Consider the following 19783-nt stretch of genomic DNA (forward strand, 5'->3'; position numbering starts at 1 on the left):
AGCAATCCATATACACGGATGTGTGTCTAGAGTCCCGCAACAATATGCGAGTGCCGGACGCATTTCCCAGATGCACGGAGATCACCAGAGATCCATTTCCGGTTGTAACTCGCCGATCATCCACCAGGCGGCAGTATTGAAGCGTTGCAGAGTTGTGCAGGCTCCCACTGTATCAGCCGAGGCTGGGTGAGGGAATTATGAATACCATGGCGAAAAAATGAAATATGATCTCAATAACGTCGTACGCCGTGGAATGGCAGAATTAGCATGACCTTGAAACACGTTGTACGATGTTATTGGCACCCAATGTGTTAACACTTTCAGTGCCAGCCATGTTAATGTCCTTGGATGCCGCCATCCACTTCAATGATAGCGCTCTAAACGCATAATCTATGTTTTAAATTATGGCTATGTGTCTAATCTGCCCGTCGCTTATCAATGACTTGTTTGCAGTCAACATTGTCGAAACAGATTTTTTTTTTTTTTTTTTTTTTTTTTTTTTTTTAAATAATCGGTTCATATCATTTTTATAGCATTTCGAAAAGCTATCGTTCTCTCGAAAATGTCAGGAAAATAGAAAGATTCCCTCATAAACGGCATTTATTGGAATATTCTCGAATACACTAGACACATTGTCATTTGTCTGCCCATTTATGAATCGTTTTCAAATAAACGCTAGATTATCGATAGTATATGTGTACTTAATTATGCACGCTAGAGAATCGAGCTGAAAAATCTATTCTCTCATTTCCTCAACATCACACACACACACATGCGGGACACGCTGAGATATAGGTAAAAACAGCTCAGATTACCCCAAGACTGGTAACATAGATTCCTTACCTTAGATCAGATGTCCTCCAAAAATATTATTCCAATTCCTGATCGCCATTCCAAATATCGATCACGTTTATTGATCGATTATTGGCTGCTGTAAATATATATTCCAGGCTGCTTTTCATCTCGCGATCATTTCTCTCTTCATCAGATCCCTCGCCAGCATAGTGGAGCGAGTTGGCCCCCCCCCCCCAGAGATCCACCAGTTTAATCGAATGGCCTACAGTTACATAGGGATAGACGATAGGGGGCGGTATTTTCCCATCGGAGCTCCTAGAGGGGCTGCTGTACCAACGGGAGACTCGGTTGATGAAATATGAATTCAGATCGCTAATAAAAAAATCAAGCGACAATTAGCGTCGTCGGCACTCAACAGGGGGCATGAAAAGACGACAATACACGTCGCTGGCACTCAAAGTGTTAAGATGAGCTCGTCTCCACTGAGTGGTTTGATAAATACAATAACATATCAAGACTCTAAGACGAGCTTGTCTCCACTGAGTGGTTTGATAAAAAAACAGGCCCAATCCCATTTTCTTTCTTTCGCTCTTTCAATCTTTATACCAATCCATCTTCCTCCGACCGGCCTGGTTACCTGGGGTGAGCTTGCAGTGATTGGGCAGTTGGTCAATGCCTTCCTTAAGCAGGACAGGGATGATGACATCGTAGTTGGGCATCTCGCTGCATCGGGGCAGTGGGGGTTTTGCGCGGGGGGGGGGCGAGAGAAAGACAATACCAAAATCAATATCATCCAAATTAAAGTCAACAGGATGGATGAATCGGGGAATGAGGGAGGTGGTTTAGAAGGGCCACGAGGGAGACCCTGTAGTGCTGCAGCACGGTGTGGGAGGAGCCACGAGGGAGACCCTGTAGTGTTGCAGCACGGTGTGGGAGGAGCCAGTTACCAGTAAGTCTGCTTGAGAATCAGACTCTTCGGTTCCATCCAGGCTCTCCTGCTTTCCGTGCTCATGCCCTTTCCTGCATCCAGCACCACGGGAGGGAAGTCTGGGGGGGGGGGGGGAGAAAGACAGTTAAACATCCACACTCATCCCCTTTCCTGCATCCAGCACCGCGGGAGGGAAGTCTGGGGGGGGGGGGGGGGGGGGGGGGGGAAGAAAGACAGTTAAACATCCACACTCATCCCCTTTCCTGCATCCAGCACCACGGGAGGGAAGTCGGGGGGGGGGGGGGGAAAGACAGTTAAGCATCCACACTCATCCCCTTTCCTGCATCCAGCACCACGGGAGGGAAGTCTGGGGGGGGGGGGGGGGGGGGGGGGGGGAGAAAGACAGTTAAACATCCACACTCATCCCCTTTCCTGCATCCAGCACCACGGGAGGGAAGTCGGGGGGGGGGGGGGGGGGGGGGACAGTTAAACATCCACACAATGGCTTTTTGTTTTCCTGCAAGATAATACAAGACCTCTGGGATTCTCTGGAGCGTCCGTGCAGACAGACGTTATACAGAGACGGAGATCGGAGATGCAAATCACACCGCAGAGACTCGCAGGTCTAACTGACCCTTATTAATGCACGCCTCTCCTAAGTCATGAATAATACAAGTGAATCAGATTTTGTCACCAAATGCATTAGTTTCATTCCAGATGCCTGTATATGACAGTGGCAATGCGACAACAACAAGGATTAAATAACAACAACTTTATTTGTATAGCACCTTTCATACAGGGGATTGCAGTTCAAAGTGCTTCACATCAGTAAACAATAAGACATAAAATCAGTGTAAAACAAGCAGAAAGAGCAAAGCATAAAGTGGGATAAAATAATGCAGATATATTAATCAAAATAATATCAGAACCTCACGTTCCAATAAGCTTCTTGAATTTCTGTAATCTGTTACAAAACATGATAAAGGTCATAGTATGCACCCAGCGGATATAGTGACAACATATAACATATAACGTATGACGTATATCACTCCATACGTGCCTTATGCATACTGTATACTTACTTACTCATAGTATATATTTAGATTATAGTGTTTATTGTAACTATATTTATTGTAATGCAAATATAACAGAGGGCGTACATACCCTCATCTGCACCTTGATTTACACTGCCTACTTGCTCATATGCATATACGGTATTCAGAGTTAATTATATTGTTATATTGTTTACACTGCCTATTTTTATGACCTGTATCATGTCTTCTACCATTACCATGTACCTCCCCTCCCCCATGCTGCTATGGTGCCTAAATTTCCCCAAGGGGATCAATAAAGGAATAACTTATCTTATTTTAATATTGTCTGTGTTCATATAAATGTGAAGACATGTTCTCTATGTTGTAGTACATGTGTGCTCTCTCACCATCTTGTTCTCTATGTTGTAGTACATGTGCTCTCTCACCATCTTGTTATCTATGTTGTAGTACATGTGTGCTCTCTCACCATCTTGTTCTCTATGTTGTAGTACATGTGCTCTCTCACCATCTTGTTCTCTATGTTGTAGTACATGTGTGCTCTCTCACCATCTTGTTCTCTATGTTGTAGTACATGTGCTCTCTCACCATCTTGTTCTCTATGTTGTAGTACATGTGCTCTCTCACCATCTTGTTCTCTATGTTGTAGTACATGTGTGCTCTCTCACCATCTTGTTCTCTATGTTGTAGTACATGTGCTCTCTCACCATCTTGTTCTCTATGTTGTAGTACATGTGTGCTCTCTCACCATCTTGTTCTCTATGTTGTAGTACATGTGTGCTCTCTCACCATCTTGTTCTCTATGTTGTAGTACATGTGCTCTCTCACCATCTTGTTCTCTATGTTGTAGTACATGTGTGCTCTCTCACCATCTTGTTCTCTATGTTGTAGTACATGTGTGCTCTCTCACCATCTTGTTCTCTATGTTGTAGTACATGTGTGCTCTCTCACCATCTTGTTCTCTATGTTGTAGTACATGTGCTCTCTCACCATCTTGTTCTCTATGTTGTAGTACATGTGCTCTCTCACCATCTTGTTCTCTATGTTGTAGTACATGTGTGCTCTCTCACCATCTTGTTCTCTATGTTGTAGTACATGTGCTCTCTCACCATCTTGTTCTCTATGTTGTAGTACATGTGTGCTCTCTCACCATCTTGTTCTCTATGTTGTAGTACATGTGTGCTCTCTCACCATCTTGTTCTCTATGTTGTAGTACATGTGCTCTCTCACCATCATGTTATCCATGTTGTAGTACATGTGTGCTCTCTCACCATCTTGTTCTCTATGTTGTAGTACATGTGTGCTCTCTCACCATCTTGTTCTCTATGTTGTAGTACATGTGTGCTCTCTCACCATCTTGTTATCTATGTTGTAGTACATGTGCTCTCTCACCATCTTGTTCTCTATGTTGTAGTACATGTGCTCTCTCACCATCTTGTTCTCTATGTTGTAGTACATGTGTGCTCTCTCACCATCTTGTTCTCTATGTTGTAGTACATGTGCTCTCTCACCATCTTGTTATCTATGTTGTAGTACATGTGCTCTCTCACCATCATGTTCTCTATGTTGTAGTACATGTGTGCTCTCTCACCATCTTGTTCTCTATGTTGTAGTACATGTGCTCTCTCACCATCTTGTTCTCTATGTTGTAGTACATGTGTGCTCTCTCACCATCTTGTTCTCTATGTTGTAGTACATGTGTGCTCTCTCACCATCTTGTTATCTATGTTGTAGTACATGTGTGCTCTCACCATCTTGTTCTCTATGTTGTAGTACATGTGTGCTCTCTCACCATCTTGTTCTCTATGTTGTAGTACATGTGCTCTCTCACCATCTTGTTCTCTATGTTGTAGTACATGTGTGCTCTCTCACCATCTTGTTCTCTATGTTGTAGTACATGTGCTCTCTCACCATCTTGTTCTCTATGTTGTAGTACATGTGTGCTCTCACCATCTTGTTATCTATGTTGTAGTACATGTGTGCTCTCTCACCATCTTGTTCTCTATGTTGTAGTACATGTGTGCTCTCTCACCATCATGTTCTCTATGTTGTAGTACATGTGCTCTCTCACCATCTTGTTCTCTATGTTGTAGTACATGTGCTCTCTCACCATCTTGTTCTCTATGTTGTAGTACATGTGTGCTCTCTCACCATCTTGTTCTCTATGTTGTAGTACATGTGTGCTCTCTCACCATCTTGTTCTCTATGTTGTAGTACATGTGCTCTCTCACCATCTTGTTCTCTATGTTGTAGTACATGTGTGCTCTCTCACCATCTTGTTCTCTATGTTGTAGTACATGTGTGCTCTCTCACCATCTTGTTCTCTATGTTGTAGTACATGTGCTCTCTCACCATCTTGTTCTCTATGTTGTAGTACATGTGTGCTCTCTCACCATCTTGTTCTCTATGTTGTAGTACATGTGCTCTCTCACCATCATGTTCTCTATGTTGTAGTACATGTGCTCTCTCACCATCTTGTTCTCTATGTTGTAGTACATGTGTGCTCTCTCACCATCATGTTCTCTATGTTGTAGTACATGTGTGCTCTCTCACCATCTTGTTCTCTATGTTGTAGTACATGTGTGCTCTCTCACCATCTTGTTCTCTATGTTGTAGTACATGTGTGCTCTCTCACCATCTTGTTCTCTATGTTGTAGTACATGTGCTCTCTCACCATCTTGTTCTCTATGTTGTAGTACATGTGCTCTCTCACCATCTTGTTATCTATGTTGTAGTACATGTGTGCTCTCACCATCTTGTTCTCTATGTTGTAGTACATGTGTGCTCTCTCACCATCTTGTTCTCTATGTTGTAGTACATGTGCTCTCTCACCATCTTGTTCTCTATGTTGTAGTACATGTGTGCTCTCTCACCATCTTGTTCTCTATGTTGTAGTACATGTGCTCTCTCACCATCTTGTTCTCTATGTTGTAGTACATGTGCTCTCTCACCATCTTGTTCTCTATGTTGTAGTACATGTGTGCTCTCTCACCATCTTGTTCTCTATGTTGTAGTACATGTGCTCTCTCACCATCTTGTTATCTATGTTGTAGTACATGTGTGGTCTCTCACCATCTTGTTCTCTATGTTGTAGTACATGTGTGCTCTCTCACCATCATGTTCTCTATGTTGTAGTACATGTGCTCTCTCACCATCTTGTTCTCTATGTTGTAGTACATGTGTGCTCTCTCACCATCTTGTTATCTATGTTGTAGTACATGTGCTCTCTCACCATCTTGTTATCTATGTTGTAGTACATGTGCTCTCTCACCATCTTGTTCTCTATGTTGTAGTACATGTGTGCTCTCTCACCATCTTGTTCTCTATGTTGTAGTACATGTGCTCTCACCATCATGTTCTCTATGTTGTAGTACATGTGTGCTCTCTCACCATCTTGTTCTCTATGTTGTAGTACATGTGCTCTCTCACCATCTTGTTCTCTATGTTGTAGTACATGTGTGCTCTCTCACCATCTTGTTCTCTATGTTGTAGTACATGTGTGCTCTCTCACCATCATGTTCTCTATGTTGTAGTACATGTGTGCTCTCTCACCATCTTGTTCTCTATGTTGTAGTACATGTGTGCTCTCTCACCATCTTGTTCTCTATGTTGTAGTACATGTGCTCTCTCACCATCTTGTTCTCTATGTTGTAGTACATGTGTGCTCTCTCACCATCTTGTTCTCTATGTTGTAGTACATGTGCTCTCTCACCATCTTGTTCTCTATGTTGTAGTACATGTGTGCTCTCTCACCATCATGTTCTCTATGTTGTAGTACATGTGCTCTCTCACCATCTTGTTCTCTATGTTGTAGTACATGTGTGCTCTCACCATCTTGTTCTCTATGTTGTAGTACATGTGTGCTCTCTCACCATCTTGTTCTCTATGTTGTAGTACATGTGTGCTCTCTCACCATCTTGTTCTCTATGTTGTAGTACATGTGTGCTCTCTCACCATCTTGTTCTCTATGTTGTAGTACATGTGTGCTCTCTCACCATCTTGTTCTCTATGTTGTAGTACATGTGTGCTCTCTCACCATCATGTTCTCTATGTTGTAGTACATGTGCTCTCTCACCATCTTGTTCTCTATGTTGTAGTACATGTGTGCTCTCTCACCATCTTGTTCTCTATGTTGTAGTACATGTGTGCTCTCTCACCATCTTGTTCTCTATGTTGTAGTACATGTGCTCTCTCACCATCTTGTTCTCTATGTTGTAGTACATGTGTGCTCTCTCACCATCTTGTTCTCTATGTTGTAGTACATGTGTGCTCTCTCACCATCTTGTTCTCTATGTTGTAGTACATGTGCTCTCTCACCATCTTGTTCTCTATGTTGTAGTACATGTGTGCTCTCTCACCATCTTGTTCTCTATGTTGTAGTACATGTGCTCTCTCACCATCTTGTTCTCTATGTTGTAGTACATGTGCTCTCTCACCATCATGTTCTCTATGTTGTAGTACATGTGTGCTCTCTCACCATCTTGTTCTCTATGTTGTAGTACATGTGTGCTCTCTCACCATCTTGTTCTCTATGTTGTAGTACATGTGTGCTCTCTCACCATCATGTTCTCTATGTTGTAGTACATGTGTGCTCTCTCACCATCTTGTTCTCTATGTTGTAGTACATGTGTGCTCTCTCACCATCATGTTATCTATGTTGTAGTACATGTGTGCTCTCTCACCATCTTGTTCTCTATGTTGTAGTACATGTGCTCTCTCACCATCTTGTTCTCTATGTTGTAGTACATGTGTGCTCTCTCACCATCTTGTTCTCTATGTTGTAGTACATGTGCTCTCTCACCATCTTGTTCTCTATGTTGTAGTACATGTGCTCTCTCACCATCTTGTTCTCTATGTTGTAGTACATGTGTGCTCTCTCACCATCATGTTCTCTATGTTGTAGTACATGTGTGCTCTCTCACCATCTTGTTCTCTATGTTGTAGTACATGTGTGCTCTCTCACCATCTTGTTCTCTATGTTGTAGTACATGTGTGCTCTCTCACCATCTTGTTCTCTATGTTGTAGTACATGTGTGCTCTCTCACCATCTTGTTCTCTATGTTGTAGTACATGTGTGCTCTCTCACCATCTTGTTCTCTATGTTGTAGTACATGTGTGCTCTCTCACCATCATGTTCTCTATGTTGTAGTACATGTGTGCTCTCTCACCATCTTGTTCTCTATGTTGTAGTACATGTGCTCTCTCACCATCTTGTTCTCTATGTTGTAGTACATGTGCTCTCTCACCATCTTGTTCTCTATGTTGTAGTACATGTGCTCTCTCACCATCTTGTTCTCTATGTTGTAGTACATGTGTGCTCTCTCACCATCTTGTTCTCTATGTTGTAGTACATGTGCTCTCTCACCATCTTGTTCTCTATGTTGTAGTACATGTGTGCTCTCTCACCATCTTGTTCTCTATGTTGTAGTACATGTGTGCTCTCTCACCATCTTGTTCTCTATGTTGTAGTACATGTGTGCTCTCTCACCATCTTGTTCTCTATGTTGTAGTACATGTGCTCTCTCACCATCTTGTTCTCTATGTTGTAGTACATGTGTGCTCTCTCACCATCTTGTTATCTATGTTGTAGTACATGTGTGCTCTCTCACCATCTTGTTCTCTATGTTGTAGTACATGTGCTCTCTCACCATCTTGTTCTCTATGTTGTAGTACATGTGTGCTCTCTCACCATCTTGTTCTCTATGTTGTAGTACATGTGTGCTCTCTCACCATCATGTTCTCTATGTTGTAGTACATGTGTGCTCTCTCACCATCTTGTTCTCTATGTTGTAGTACATGTGTGCTCTCTCACCATCATGTTCTCTATGTTGTAGTACATGTGTGCTCTCTCACCATCTTGTTCTCTATGTTGTAGTACATGTGCTCTCTCACCATCTTGTTCTCTATGTTGTAGTACATGTGTGCTCTCTCACCATCATGTTCTCTATGTTGTAGTACATGTGCTCTCTCACCATCTTGTTCTCTATGTTGTAGTACATGTGCTCTCTCACCATCTTGTTCTCTATGTTGTAGTACATGTGTGCTCTCTCACCATCTTGTTCTCTATGTTGTAGTACATGTGTGCTCTCTCACCATCTTGTTCTCTATGTTGTAGTACATGTGTGCTCTCTCACCATCTTGTTCTCTATGTTGTAGTACATGTGTGCTCTCTCACCATCTTGTTCTCTATGTTGTAGTACATGTGTGCTCTCTCACCATCATGTTCTCTATGTTGTAGTACATGTGCTCTCTCACCATCTTGTTCTCTATGTTGTAGTACATGTGCTCTCTCACCATCTTGTTCTCTATGTTGTAGTACATGTGCTCTCTCACCATCTTGTTCTCTATGTTGTAGTACATGTGTGCTCTCACCATCTTGTTCTCTATGTTGTAGTACATGTGTGCTCTCACCATCTTGTTCTCTATGTTGTAGTACATGTGTGCTCTCTCACCATCATGTTCTCTATGTTGTAGTACATGTGTGCTCTCTCACCATCTTGTTCTCTATGTTGTAGTACATGTGCTCTCTCACCATCTTGTTCTCTATGTTGTAGTACATGTGTGCTCTCACCATCTTGTTCTCTATGTTGTAGTACATGTGCTCTCTCACCATCTTGTTCTCTATGTTGTAGTACATGTGTGCTCTCACCATCTTGTTCTCTATGTTGTAGTACATGTGTGCTCTCTCACCATCTTGTTCTCTATGTTGTAGTACATGTGCTCTCTCACCATCTTGTTCTCTATGTTGTAGTACATGTGTGCTCTCACCATCTTGTTCTCTATGTTGTAGTACATGTGTGCTCTCACCATCTTGTTCTCTATGTTGTAGTACATGTGTGCTCTCTCACCATCTTGTTCTCTATGTTGTAGTACATGTGCTCTCTCACCATCTTGTTCGCTATGTTGTAGTACATGTGCTCTCTCACCATCTTGTTATCTATGTTGTAGTACATGTGTGCTCTCTCACCATCTTGTTCTCTATGTTGTAGTACATGTGTGCTCTCACCATCTTGTTCTCTATGTTGTAGTACATGTGCTCTCTCACCATCTTGTTCTCTATGTTGTAGTACATGTGTGCTCTCTCACCATCTTGTTCTCTATGTTGTAGTACATGTGCTCTCTCACCATCTTGTTCTCTATGTTGTAGTACATGTGCTCTCTCACCATCTTGTTCTCTATGTTGTAGTACATGTGCTCTCTCACCATCATGTTCTCTATGTTGTAGTACATGTGTGCTCTCTCACCATCTTGTTCTCTATGTTGTAGTACATGTGTGCTCTCACCATCATGTTCTCTATGTTGTAGTACATGTGCTCTCTCACCATCTTGTTATCTATGTTGTAGTACATGTGCTCTCTCACCATCTTGTTCTCTATGTTGTAGTACATGTGCTCTCTCACCATCTTGTTCTCTATGTTGTAGTACATGTGTGCTCTCTCACCATCTTGTTCTCTATGTTGTAGTACATGTGCTCTCTCACCATCTTGTTATCTATGTTGTAGTACATGTGTGCTCTCACCATCTTGTTCTCTATGTTGTAGTACATGTGTGCTCTCACCATCTTGTTATCTATGTTGTAGTACATGTGTGCTCTCTCACCATCATGTTCTCTATGTTGTAGTACATGTGTGCTCTCTCACCATCTTGTTCTCTATGTTGTAGTACATGTGCTCTCTCACCATCTTGTTCTCTATGTTGTAGTACATGTGCTCTCTCACCATCTTGTTCTCTATGTTGTAGTACATGTGTGCTCTCACCATCTTGTTCTCTATGTTGTAGTACATGTGTGCTCTCTCACCATCTTGTTCTCTATGTTGTAGTACATGTGCTCTCTCACCATCTTGTTCTCTATGTTGTAGTACATGTGCTCTCTCACCATCTTGTTCTCTATGTTGTAGTACATGTGTGCTCTCACCATCTTGTTCTCTATGTTGTAGTACATGTGTGCTCTCACCATCTTGTTATCTATGTTGTAGTACATGTGTGCTCTCTCACCATCTTGTTCTCTATGTTGTAGTACATGTGCTCTCTCACCATCTTGTTCTCTATGTTGTAGTACATGTGCTCTCTCACCATCATGTTCTCTATGTTGTAGTACATGTGCTCTCTCACCATCATGTTCTCTATGTTGTAGTACATGTGTGCTCTCTCACCATCTTGTTCTCTATGTTGTAGTACATGTGCTCTCTCACCATCTTGTTCTCTATGTTGTAGTACATGTGTGCTCTCTCACCATCTTGTTCTCTATGTTGTAGTACATGTGCTCTCTCACCATCTTGTTCTCTATGTTGTAGTACATGTGTGCTCTCTCACCATCTTGTTCTCTATGTTGTAGTACATGTGTGCTCTCTCACCATCTTGTTCTCTATGTTGTAGTACATGTGCTCTCTCACCATCATGTTCTCTATGTTGTAGTACATGTGTGCTCTCTCACCATCTTGTTCTCTATGTTGTAGTACATGTGTGCTCTCTCACCATCTTGTTCTCTATGTTGTAGTACATGTGTGCTCTCACCATCTTGTTCTCTATGTTGTAGTACATGTGTGCTCTCACCATCTTGTTCTCTATGTTGTAGTACATGTGTGCTCTCTCACCATCTTGTTCTCTATGTTGTAGTACATGTGCTCTCTCACCATCTTGTTCTCTATGTTGTAGTACATGTGTGCTCTCTCACCATCTTGTTCTCTATGTTGTAGTACATGTGTGCTCTCACCATCTTGTTCTCTATGTTGTAGTACATGTGTGCTCTCTCACCATCTTGTTCTCTATGTTGTAGTACATGTGTGCTCTCTCACCATCATGTTCTCTATGTTGTAGTACATGTGTGCTCTCTCACCATCTTGTTCTCTATGTTGTAGTACATGTGTGCTCTCTCACCATCTTGTTCTCTATGTTGTAGTACATGTGCTCTCTCACCATCATGTTCTCTATGTTGTAGTACATGTGTGCTCTCTCACCATCTTGTTCTCTATGTTGTAGTACATGTGTGCTCTCACCATCTTGTTCTCTATGTTGTAGTACATGTGTGCTCTCTCACCATCTTGTTCTCTATGTTGTAGTACATGTGCTCTCTCACCATCTTGTTCTCTATGTTGTAGTACATGTGTGCTCTCTCACCATCATGTTCTCTATGTTGTAGTACATGTGTGCTCTCTCACCATCTTGTTCTCTATGTTGTAGTACATGTGTGCTCTCACCATCATGTTCTCTATGTTGTAGTACATGTGTGCTCTCTCACCATCTTGTTCTCTATGTTGTAGTACATGTGTGCTCTCACCATCTTGTTATCTATGTTGTAGTACATGTGCTCTCTCACCATCTTGTTCTCTATGTTGTAGTACATGTGTGCTCTCTCACCATCTTGTTCTCTATGTTGTAGTACATGTGCTCTCTCACCATCTTGTTCTCTATGTTATAGTACATGTGCTCTCTCACCATCTTGTTCTCTATGTTGTAGTACATGTGTGCTCTCTCACCATCTTGTTCTCTATGTTGTAGTACATGTGCTCTCTCACCATCTTGTTCTCTATGTTGTAGTACATGTGTGCTCTCTCACCATCTTGTTCTCTATGTTGTAGTACATGTGCTCTCTCACCATCTTGTTCTCTATGTTGTAGTACATGTGTGCTCTCTCACCATCTTGTTCTCTATGTTGTAGTACATGTGCTCTCTCACCATATTGTTCTCTATGTTGTAGTACATGTGCTCTCTCACCATCTTGTTCTCTATGTTGTAGTACATGTGTGCTCTCTCACCATCTTGTTCTCTATGTTGTAGTACATGTGTGCTCTCACCATCTTGTTATCTATGTTGTAGTACATGTGCTCTCTCACCATCTTGTTCTCTATGTTGTAGTACATGTGTGCTCTCTCACCATCTTGTTCTCTATGTTGTAGTACATGTGCTCTCTCACCATCTTGTTCTCTATGTTGTAGTACATGTGTGCTCTCACCATCTTGTTCTCTATGTTGTAGTACATGTGTGCTCTCTCACCATCTTGTTCTCTATGTTGTAGTACATGTGCTCTCTCACCATCTTGTTCTCTATGTTGTAGTACATGTGTGCTCTCACCATCTTGTTCTCTATGTTGTAGTACATGTGTGCTCTCTCACCATCATGTTCTCTATGTTGTAGTACATGTGCTCTCTCACCATCTTGTTCTCTATGTTGTAGTACATGTGCTCTCTCACCATCTTGTTCTCTATGTTGTAGTACATGTGTGCTCTCTCACCATCTTGTTCTCTATGTTGTAGTACATGTGTGCTCTCTCACCATCATGTTCTCTATGTTGTAGTACATGTGCTCTCTCACCATCTTGTTCTCTATGTTGTAGTACATGTGTGCTCTCTCACCATCTTGTTCTCTATGTTGTAGTACATGTGTGCTCTCTCACCATCTTGTTCTCTATGTTGTAGTACATGTGTGCTCTCTCACCATCTTGTTCTCTATGTTGTAGTACATGTGCTCTCTCACCATCTTGTTCTCTATGTTGTAGTACATGTGTGCTCTCTCACCATCTTGTTCTCTATGTTGTAGTACATGTGCTCTCTCACCATCTTGTTCTCTATGTTGTAGTACATGTGTGCTCTCTCACCATCTTGTTCTCTATGTTGTAGTACATGTGTGCTCTCTCACCATCTTGTTCTCTATGTTGTAGTACATGTGTGCTCTCTCACCATCTTGTTCTCTATGTTGTAGTACATGTGTGCTCTCTCACCATCTTGTTCTCTATGTTGTAGTACATGTGCTCTCTCACCATCTTGTTCTCTATGTTGTAGTACATGTGTGCTCTCTCACCATCTTGTTCTCTATGTTGTAGTACATGTGCTCTCTCACCATCTTGTTCTCTATGTTGTAGTACATGTGCTCTCTCACCATCTTGTTCTCTATGTTGTAGTACATGTGTGCTCTCACCATCTTGTTCTCTATGTTGTAGTACATGTGCTCTCTCACCATCATGTTCTCTATGTTGTAGTACATGTGCTCTCTCACCATCTTGTTCTCTATGTTGTAGTACATGTGCTCTCTCACCATCTTGTTCTCTATGTTGTAGTACATGTGCTCTCTCACCATCTTGTTCTCTATGTTGTAGTACATGTGCTCTCTCACCATCTTGTTCTCTATGTTGTAGTACATGTGCTCTCTCACCATCTTGTTCTCTATGTTGTAGTACATGTGTGCTCTCACCATCTTGTTCTCTATGTTGTAGTACATGTGTGCTCTCTCACCATCTTGTTCTCTATGTTGTAGTACATGTGTGCTCTCTCACCATCATGTTCTCTATGTTGTAGTACATGTGTGCTCTCACCATCTTGTTCTCTATGTTGTAGTACATGTGTGCTCTCACCATCTTGTTCTCTATGTTGTAGTACATGTGCTCTCTCACCATCTTGTTCTCTATGTTGTAGTACATGTGTGCTCTCTCACCATCTTGTTCTCTATGTTGTAGTACATGTGTGCTCTCTCACCATCTTGTTCTCTATGTTGTAGTACATGTGTGCTCTCTCACCATCTTGTTTTTATTTGTGTTTGTTTTAATGTTGTTCTATATGTGAACATTCTCTGTATGCTGCCCTGGTTAAATAAAGGAAATGGTTTACTCTGTTTACTGCTCAGTTGCTAGGTTGCTAGGTTGCTCAGTTGCTCAGTTGCTAAGAAAATACTCCAACCAGAAGCCTGCTAATCTTGTTACATTGAAAAATCAAGACTGAGGTGGTTATTTAAAACAACACTCCCGGTTAAAACACAAAAATAACTGTAAGTGGGTTTAAACACACATAACATAGAAAGAGACAACAAATCACACGATTATAACATTCGCAAGACTATTTGACATCTTATAAAACAACTCGAACCACACTGACAAATGCCAATTCTGAAATCAGCAAATTCTGGGCTGGAAAATTATAACTGGACCTACACCAATTAGCTTTTTAAAGCCCTAGCGGTCAACGGTCTCTATAGATATATCTGTGAAACCCTCATCTCATTCCAGACACATGTAGTAATGTATAGGTACAGGATGTAGTCGGCTGCAGATCAGGCTCAGGGGCCTAGATGAGTAATAATGACGCACTTCCCTACACACACACACATATATATATATATACACACTGTATATATATTAGGGGTGGGGGGGGGAAATCGATACGTAGTAGTATCGCGATACTTTGCGTGGCGATACAGGGACGCCAAGTATCGATATTTAATTATTAAAAAGGAAAAAATAAAGTTTATTTTTTATTTATTTTGTATAAGGAAGTTGCATTGTTCATTTCAATACCTGTAATAGTACAGTAGTCCACACACACATGTGCATTCAGTTAAGTTGGAATATGACTAATACAAACAGTTCAGTTTGTCAGGTACATGCAACACAGATTACAGTGTTTACATCCGTCTGCTTGAGAAAATACCATGTACTGCAATAAAAATGATTGAAGTGAGATGAACAGACTGAACTTTATTTTATTAGATAAAACATGTTGACAAAGTTTTAATTTGCAGTTGAAAAAAGGTAATAAATTAAATTTGATAAAAAAATAATAATAATTTCGCAATATTCAGCGTATCGCGATACTATCTTATCGTGAGGTCTCTGGCGATTCCCACCCCTAATATATACACACACACACACACAGGTGCATCTCAATACATCAGAATATTGAGGAGATATATTGTTTGCCTCCAGGCCACACCACATTGATTCATGCTAAAGGAGCCACAACCAAGTATTGAGTGCATATACTTCAGTAGGCCAACATTTATGTTATATATATATATATTCTTTTATTGGTCTTGTGTAATATTATTTTTTTTTATCCACTTTTTCTCCCATTTTTCTATATTTTCTCCCATCCCAATTTCGTATCATCCAATTCAACCCTCCCCTGTCACGAACGCTGTTTCTTGCCTCCCACAAGCCGGCTGCAATGTGGACTAAGTCATACATAGCACAAGTCCCCTCCGGTACTTGAGGTAACAGCAGTCGCATCTTTTCACCTGCGCAGCTCGATCTCTCAGTGGCGAGGAGTAACGCGTGGGAGGCTCACGCTGCCCCCGACACTTCCTGATTCTACTGCGCAGGCGCACCAACCGACCTGTAGGAGTCGCTGTCCACAACGCCCGATCCCCACCCATCAGTTTCCCACCCCCTAATACGGCCAATGTGTATTAGTACGGACGACCAGCTAAACTGAAAGCAAATGTGGAGCGCTGGGCTCGAACTGACGAGCCCAGCGTCTCCAGCATTTCGTGGTGAGCGCCTTGCCCACTACGCCACGTAGCCGCCCTATCTTGTGTAATATTATTATATATATATTAGTGCTGTCAATCAAATAAAATATTTAATCTGATTAATCGCATGATTGTCCATAGTTAACTCGCAATTAATCGCAAATTAATCGCATTTTTTTATTTGTATCTACTAGGGATGTCCCGATAACGTTTTTTTGCTCCCGATCCGATCCCGATCATGTGATTTTGAGTATCTACCGATACCGATATTTCCTGATCAAAAAAAAAAAGGAAAAAAAATGATTTTTTCTCTTTTTTTTTATTTATTCAACAAACATGACCATGTTCACGTCTGCATATCATTCATTTATTTATTGTCACACAGAGCAGAAGAATTTTGCCAAAACAAACCAATAGTATCCAGCTGCAGAACGGCAGACCAGCCACACTCTCAGACCCAAACGCATTTCCTTTGATTTAAATATACATCAAATGATTTATGTCAAGGATTGCAATGCCTCGCTTGAATGAAGTTAACTTTTCACCTGGATAACGTCAACATTCAGGGTGAATGTAATGTGAGAAATTGGGATTAAAAAAAATTAAAATAAAATTGTATTTGGGTCTGAGAGTTTGGCTGGTCTGCCGTTCTGCAGCTGGATACTATTGGTTTGTTTTGGCAAAATTCTTCTGCTCTGTGTGACAATAAATAAATGAATGATGATATGCAATTTAAAACCAAAACTAAGGCCTCAGTATGAGTTTAAGACGTGAACATGGTCAAAAAAAAAAAAGAAAAAAAAATCCCGATCTTCGGAAAATCACGTGATCGGCCCTGATCACGTGATCGGATCGGGACATCCCTAGTATCTACCTTAAACTGATCTTTTTCAAGTTTTAATACTCTTATCAACATGAGATATCCATACATTTTTCATCATTCTAGCCTCACGTTATCATTGGGACTGTCTCTGAGCTCGAACAGGGAAAATACCGCCCCCTATCGTCTCCCGGATGGTAATGCACCCATTGGATTGGACTGAATGATAATGCATGAGAAAAGAAAACTCCGGAATCCACATTTGACTTCTCAGGCATGTAACCCGAGCCGATCGGATTCATTGTGGTCCCTCAGAACAGTGTGGAATATGTGTTTCGAGTACCCAGCGTTGGATCAATAAACGCGATCGATATTTGGAATGGCGATCAGGAATTGGAATAATCTTTTTGCAGAACATCTGATGTGAGGTAAGGAATCCGTTACCAGTCTTGGGGTAATCAGTTTTTTTCACAGCGGATCACAACGTGTCCCCTATGTGTGTATGTGTGTGTGTGTGTGTGTGTGTGTGTGTGTGTGTGTGTGTGTGTGTGTGTGTGTGCGCTGACCAGGAAATAGATAATCGATTTTTCAGCCCAGGGCTGTACAGTGCGACGAGGTTATCGCAAATTGCTCTTAAATATAGCCTGTGCGAATTGAAAATTATATTTGGGGGCACGCTTGCGACGAGTACTGATTCAAACCTTTCATTCGCATTTCACTCCCAAATTAAGCGTGAAATGCTTTCCTCTCCCTCTCCTAGAAAAAAAGTCAGTCACACACACACTCGTCCAAATGACGTCATCTACACGCACATACACGCACACAAGCGCACACACCTAGCCAGAGACACAGAGGGGGGGCTCGGTGGGGCGAAAACTAAAGCGAGGACTCCGTAGAATTAATTCCAAAAAAGGGTTCTACATCAGTGATATGGACCTGATTCGGCTACACGTGAACAGACGTTAGTCAAAGCACAATTCTGTTAAAACTTTGTAAAGTTAAAGTCGGGGCAATGGGAGGAAAGGAAACACACAAAAAAAATGCCGAAAGCATTAAGTTGCACGGTAGCCCTACTACCTTGAGTGTTTTAAAACCACAGCCAAAACAGATGACGCTAACTACATTTGCATCGCCCGCCATGTGCGGCTCACTTTATGACAAGAAGAGCAAGCGATGGGGGGAGATCACAGATGCGGTAACGTTCCACATACTGTAGGAAAGGACATGGTTCCATTGACAACCGTGTAAAAGACAGCGGAGCCAACATTGTCAAAGCCTTGGCTTTGAACAAGTGGATTCGACTCCAGTGTTTGGGCACAGGCTTCATTCACCTGGCCATTGGTAAGTGGAATAGTTCATATAAATGTATGCAAAAGCATTCGATTACCAGTTATAAGCTACTAGTTTGTAGATTTAAATAAAAAAAAAAAAAAAAATGTAAACAGTCAAACGTTTCAGTAAACAATAAACATTACAATTCTGACAATGTGGTTTGACATTTTCATGTTTTGCTAATGAATGCTTTGTTTTTTAATAATAAGTACTATGTATGCCCTCTCAGTTATATTTGCCCTACAATAAATAGTTACAATATATATAATCTAATAATCTAAAAAAAACGAAATGCTAAAATGCTAAATATATGCACTAATATATAATCTAATAATCCAATAATCTAAATCTAATATATAATATAAAAATGTTAAATGCATGGGTCTTTAGTCTTTAATGTTAGCTTGCAAACTCAAATACTGTCTTGGTAAGCCTCATAAAGAATTGTTTGGGGGAAAAAGGAAAAACATTGTGATGTGTATCGTGCATCGCCGAAAGGTCAGAAAATATCGTGATATCATATTTAGGCCATATCGCCCAGCCCTAGACTGTGGTGTCTTTTGCTTTAATAAACCACAGGAAGAGCCACAAGACAGCGTTGTTTGAGTGTTTTTTGATAATCCATTCCAGTTATTGCCATCAACAGCAGAGCAGCAGATACTGACTATGAACACTGTTATCAATGAAAGAAGAAATGTTTGCAGCTGTGGTAATACTTCAGTTAGGGGTGGGAATCACCAGTTTCATCATGATACGATACGATATCGATTCTTTGGACAACGATACGATATTTGCCGATATCACAGTCTCTCACGATACAATACGATACGATTAGATTCAGGTGCCTGCGATCGATATGAGATGATATCATATGCCCATTTAACACAATCAGTAACATTTAGATCAACAAAAAAAAGGTAATGAAAATATCATTTGACATTTGTATTTTTGAGCTCTTCCAGACATTTAAAGGAAAATCAATCTATTGTTTTGAATACAAATAGACCTCCTGTTCACTGTAAAGTGCCACGTTTTTATATATTGAGCTTTAAACTTTAAGCTACATTTTTTGGAACTTAAAACTCACAACCTCCCTCTCCCAAACCGTTCCTACAACAATTTGTTGATGTTGCATGATCATGTATAGGCCTACATTTATTATGTATTATATTGTTTATGTTTAAATAACATTTAAACATCAAACTCCTCTGACCTCATCTGGTCTTTCCAAAGACGCGCGCACACACACACACACAGAAAGGGAGAATGCTATGCTGTAACATCTACACACACGGAGCTACTGCTGTTGTTCTTGGGCGGATATGAGACTCGCCACAGGATTTTCAAAATAAGAGTATCGATATGAATCGATCTTATTACATCGCATCGATCCGATTCGATTGTTGATAATTACATCGATGTATCGATCTGGATCGATGTATCGTCCCACCCCTAACTTCAGTTGGTTCATTATAAAATATACAAACCTGAAAACAAAAGCACTTAAATGTTAAATAAAAGGACCACAGTAATGAGGCAGTAACATATTTTTTTTCACTATAATAAAAAAATATATATAAAAAATGTGCCCCAAAAAAATATTCTGTGGCCCTACATTTT

General features: G+C 41.0%; 1 protein-coding gene across 2 annotated transcripts in view; it reads right to left on the reverse strand.

Annotated features, from left to right (window-relative positions):
• lig1 (ligase I, DNA, ATP-dependent) overlaps positions 1–19783 on the reverse strand; it is a 161744-nt gene that overhangs the window by 56435 nt on the left and 85526 nt on the right. For both annotated transcript variants that reach the window (XM_084327323.1, XM_084327322.1), the window contains exons 15-16: positions 1743–1842; positions 1433–1518 (exon numbers count right to left, since the gene is read on the reverse strand). In XM_084327323.1, coding sequence (XP_084183449.1) covers positions 1433–1518; positions 1743–1842 — 186 coding nt within the window. The remainder of the gene's footprint in view (positions 1–1432; positions 1519–1742; positions 1843–19783) is intronic.

Source organism: Notolepis coatsorum (assembly GCF_963971535.1).
Source record: "Notolepis coatsorum genome assembly, chromosome: 13".
In the NCBI taxonomy this organism is placed as follows: Eukaryota; Metazoa; Chordata; class Actinopteri; order Aulopiformes; family Paralepididae; genus Notolepis; species Notolepis coatsorum.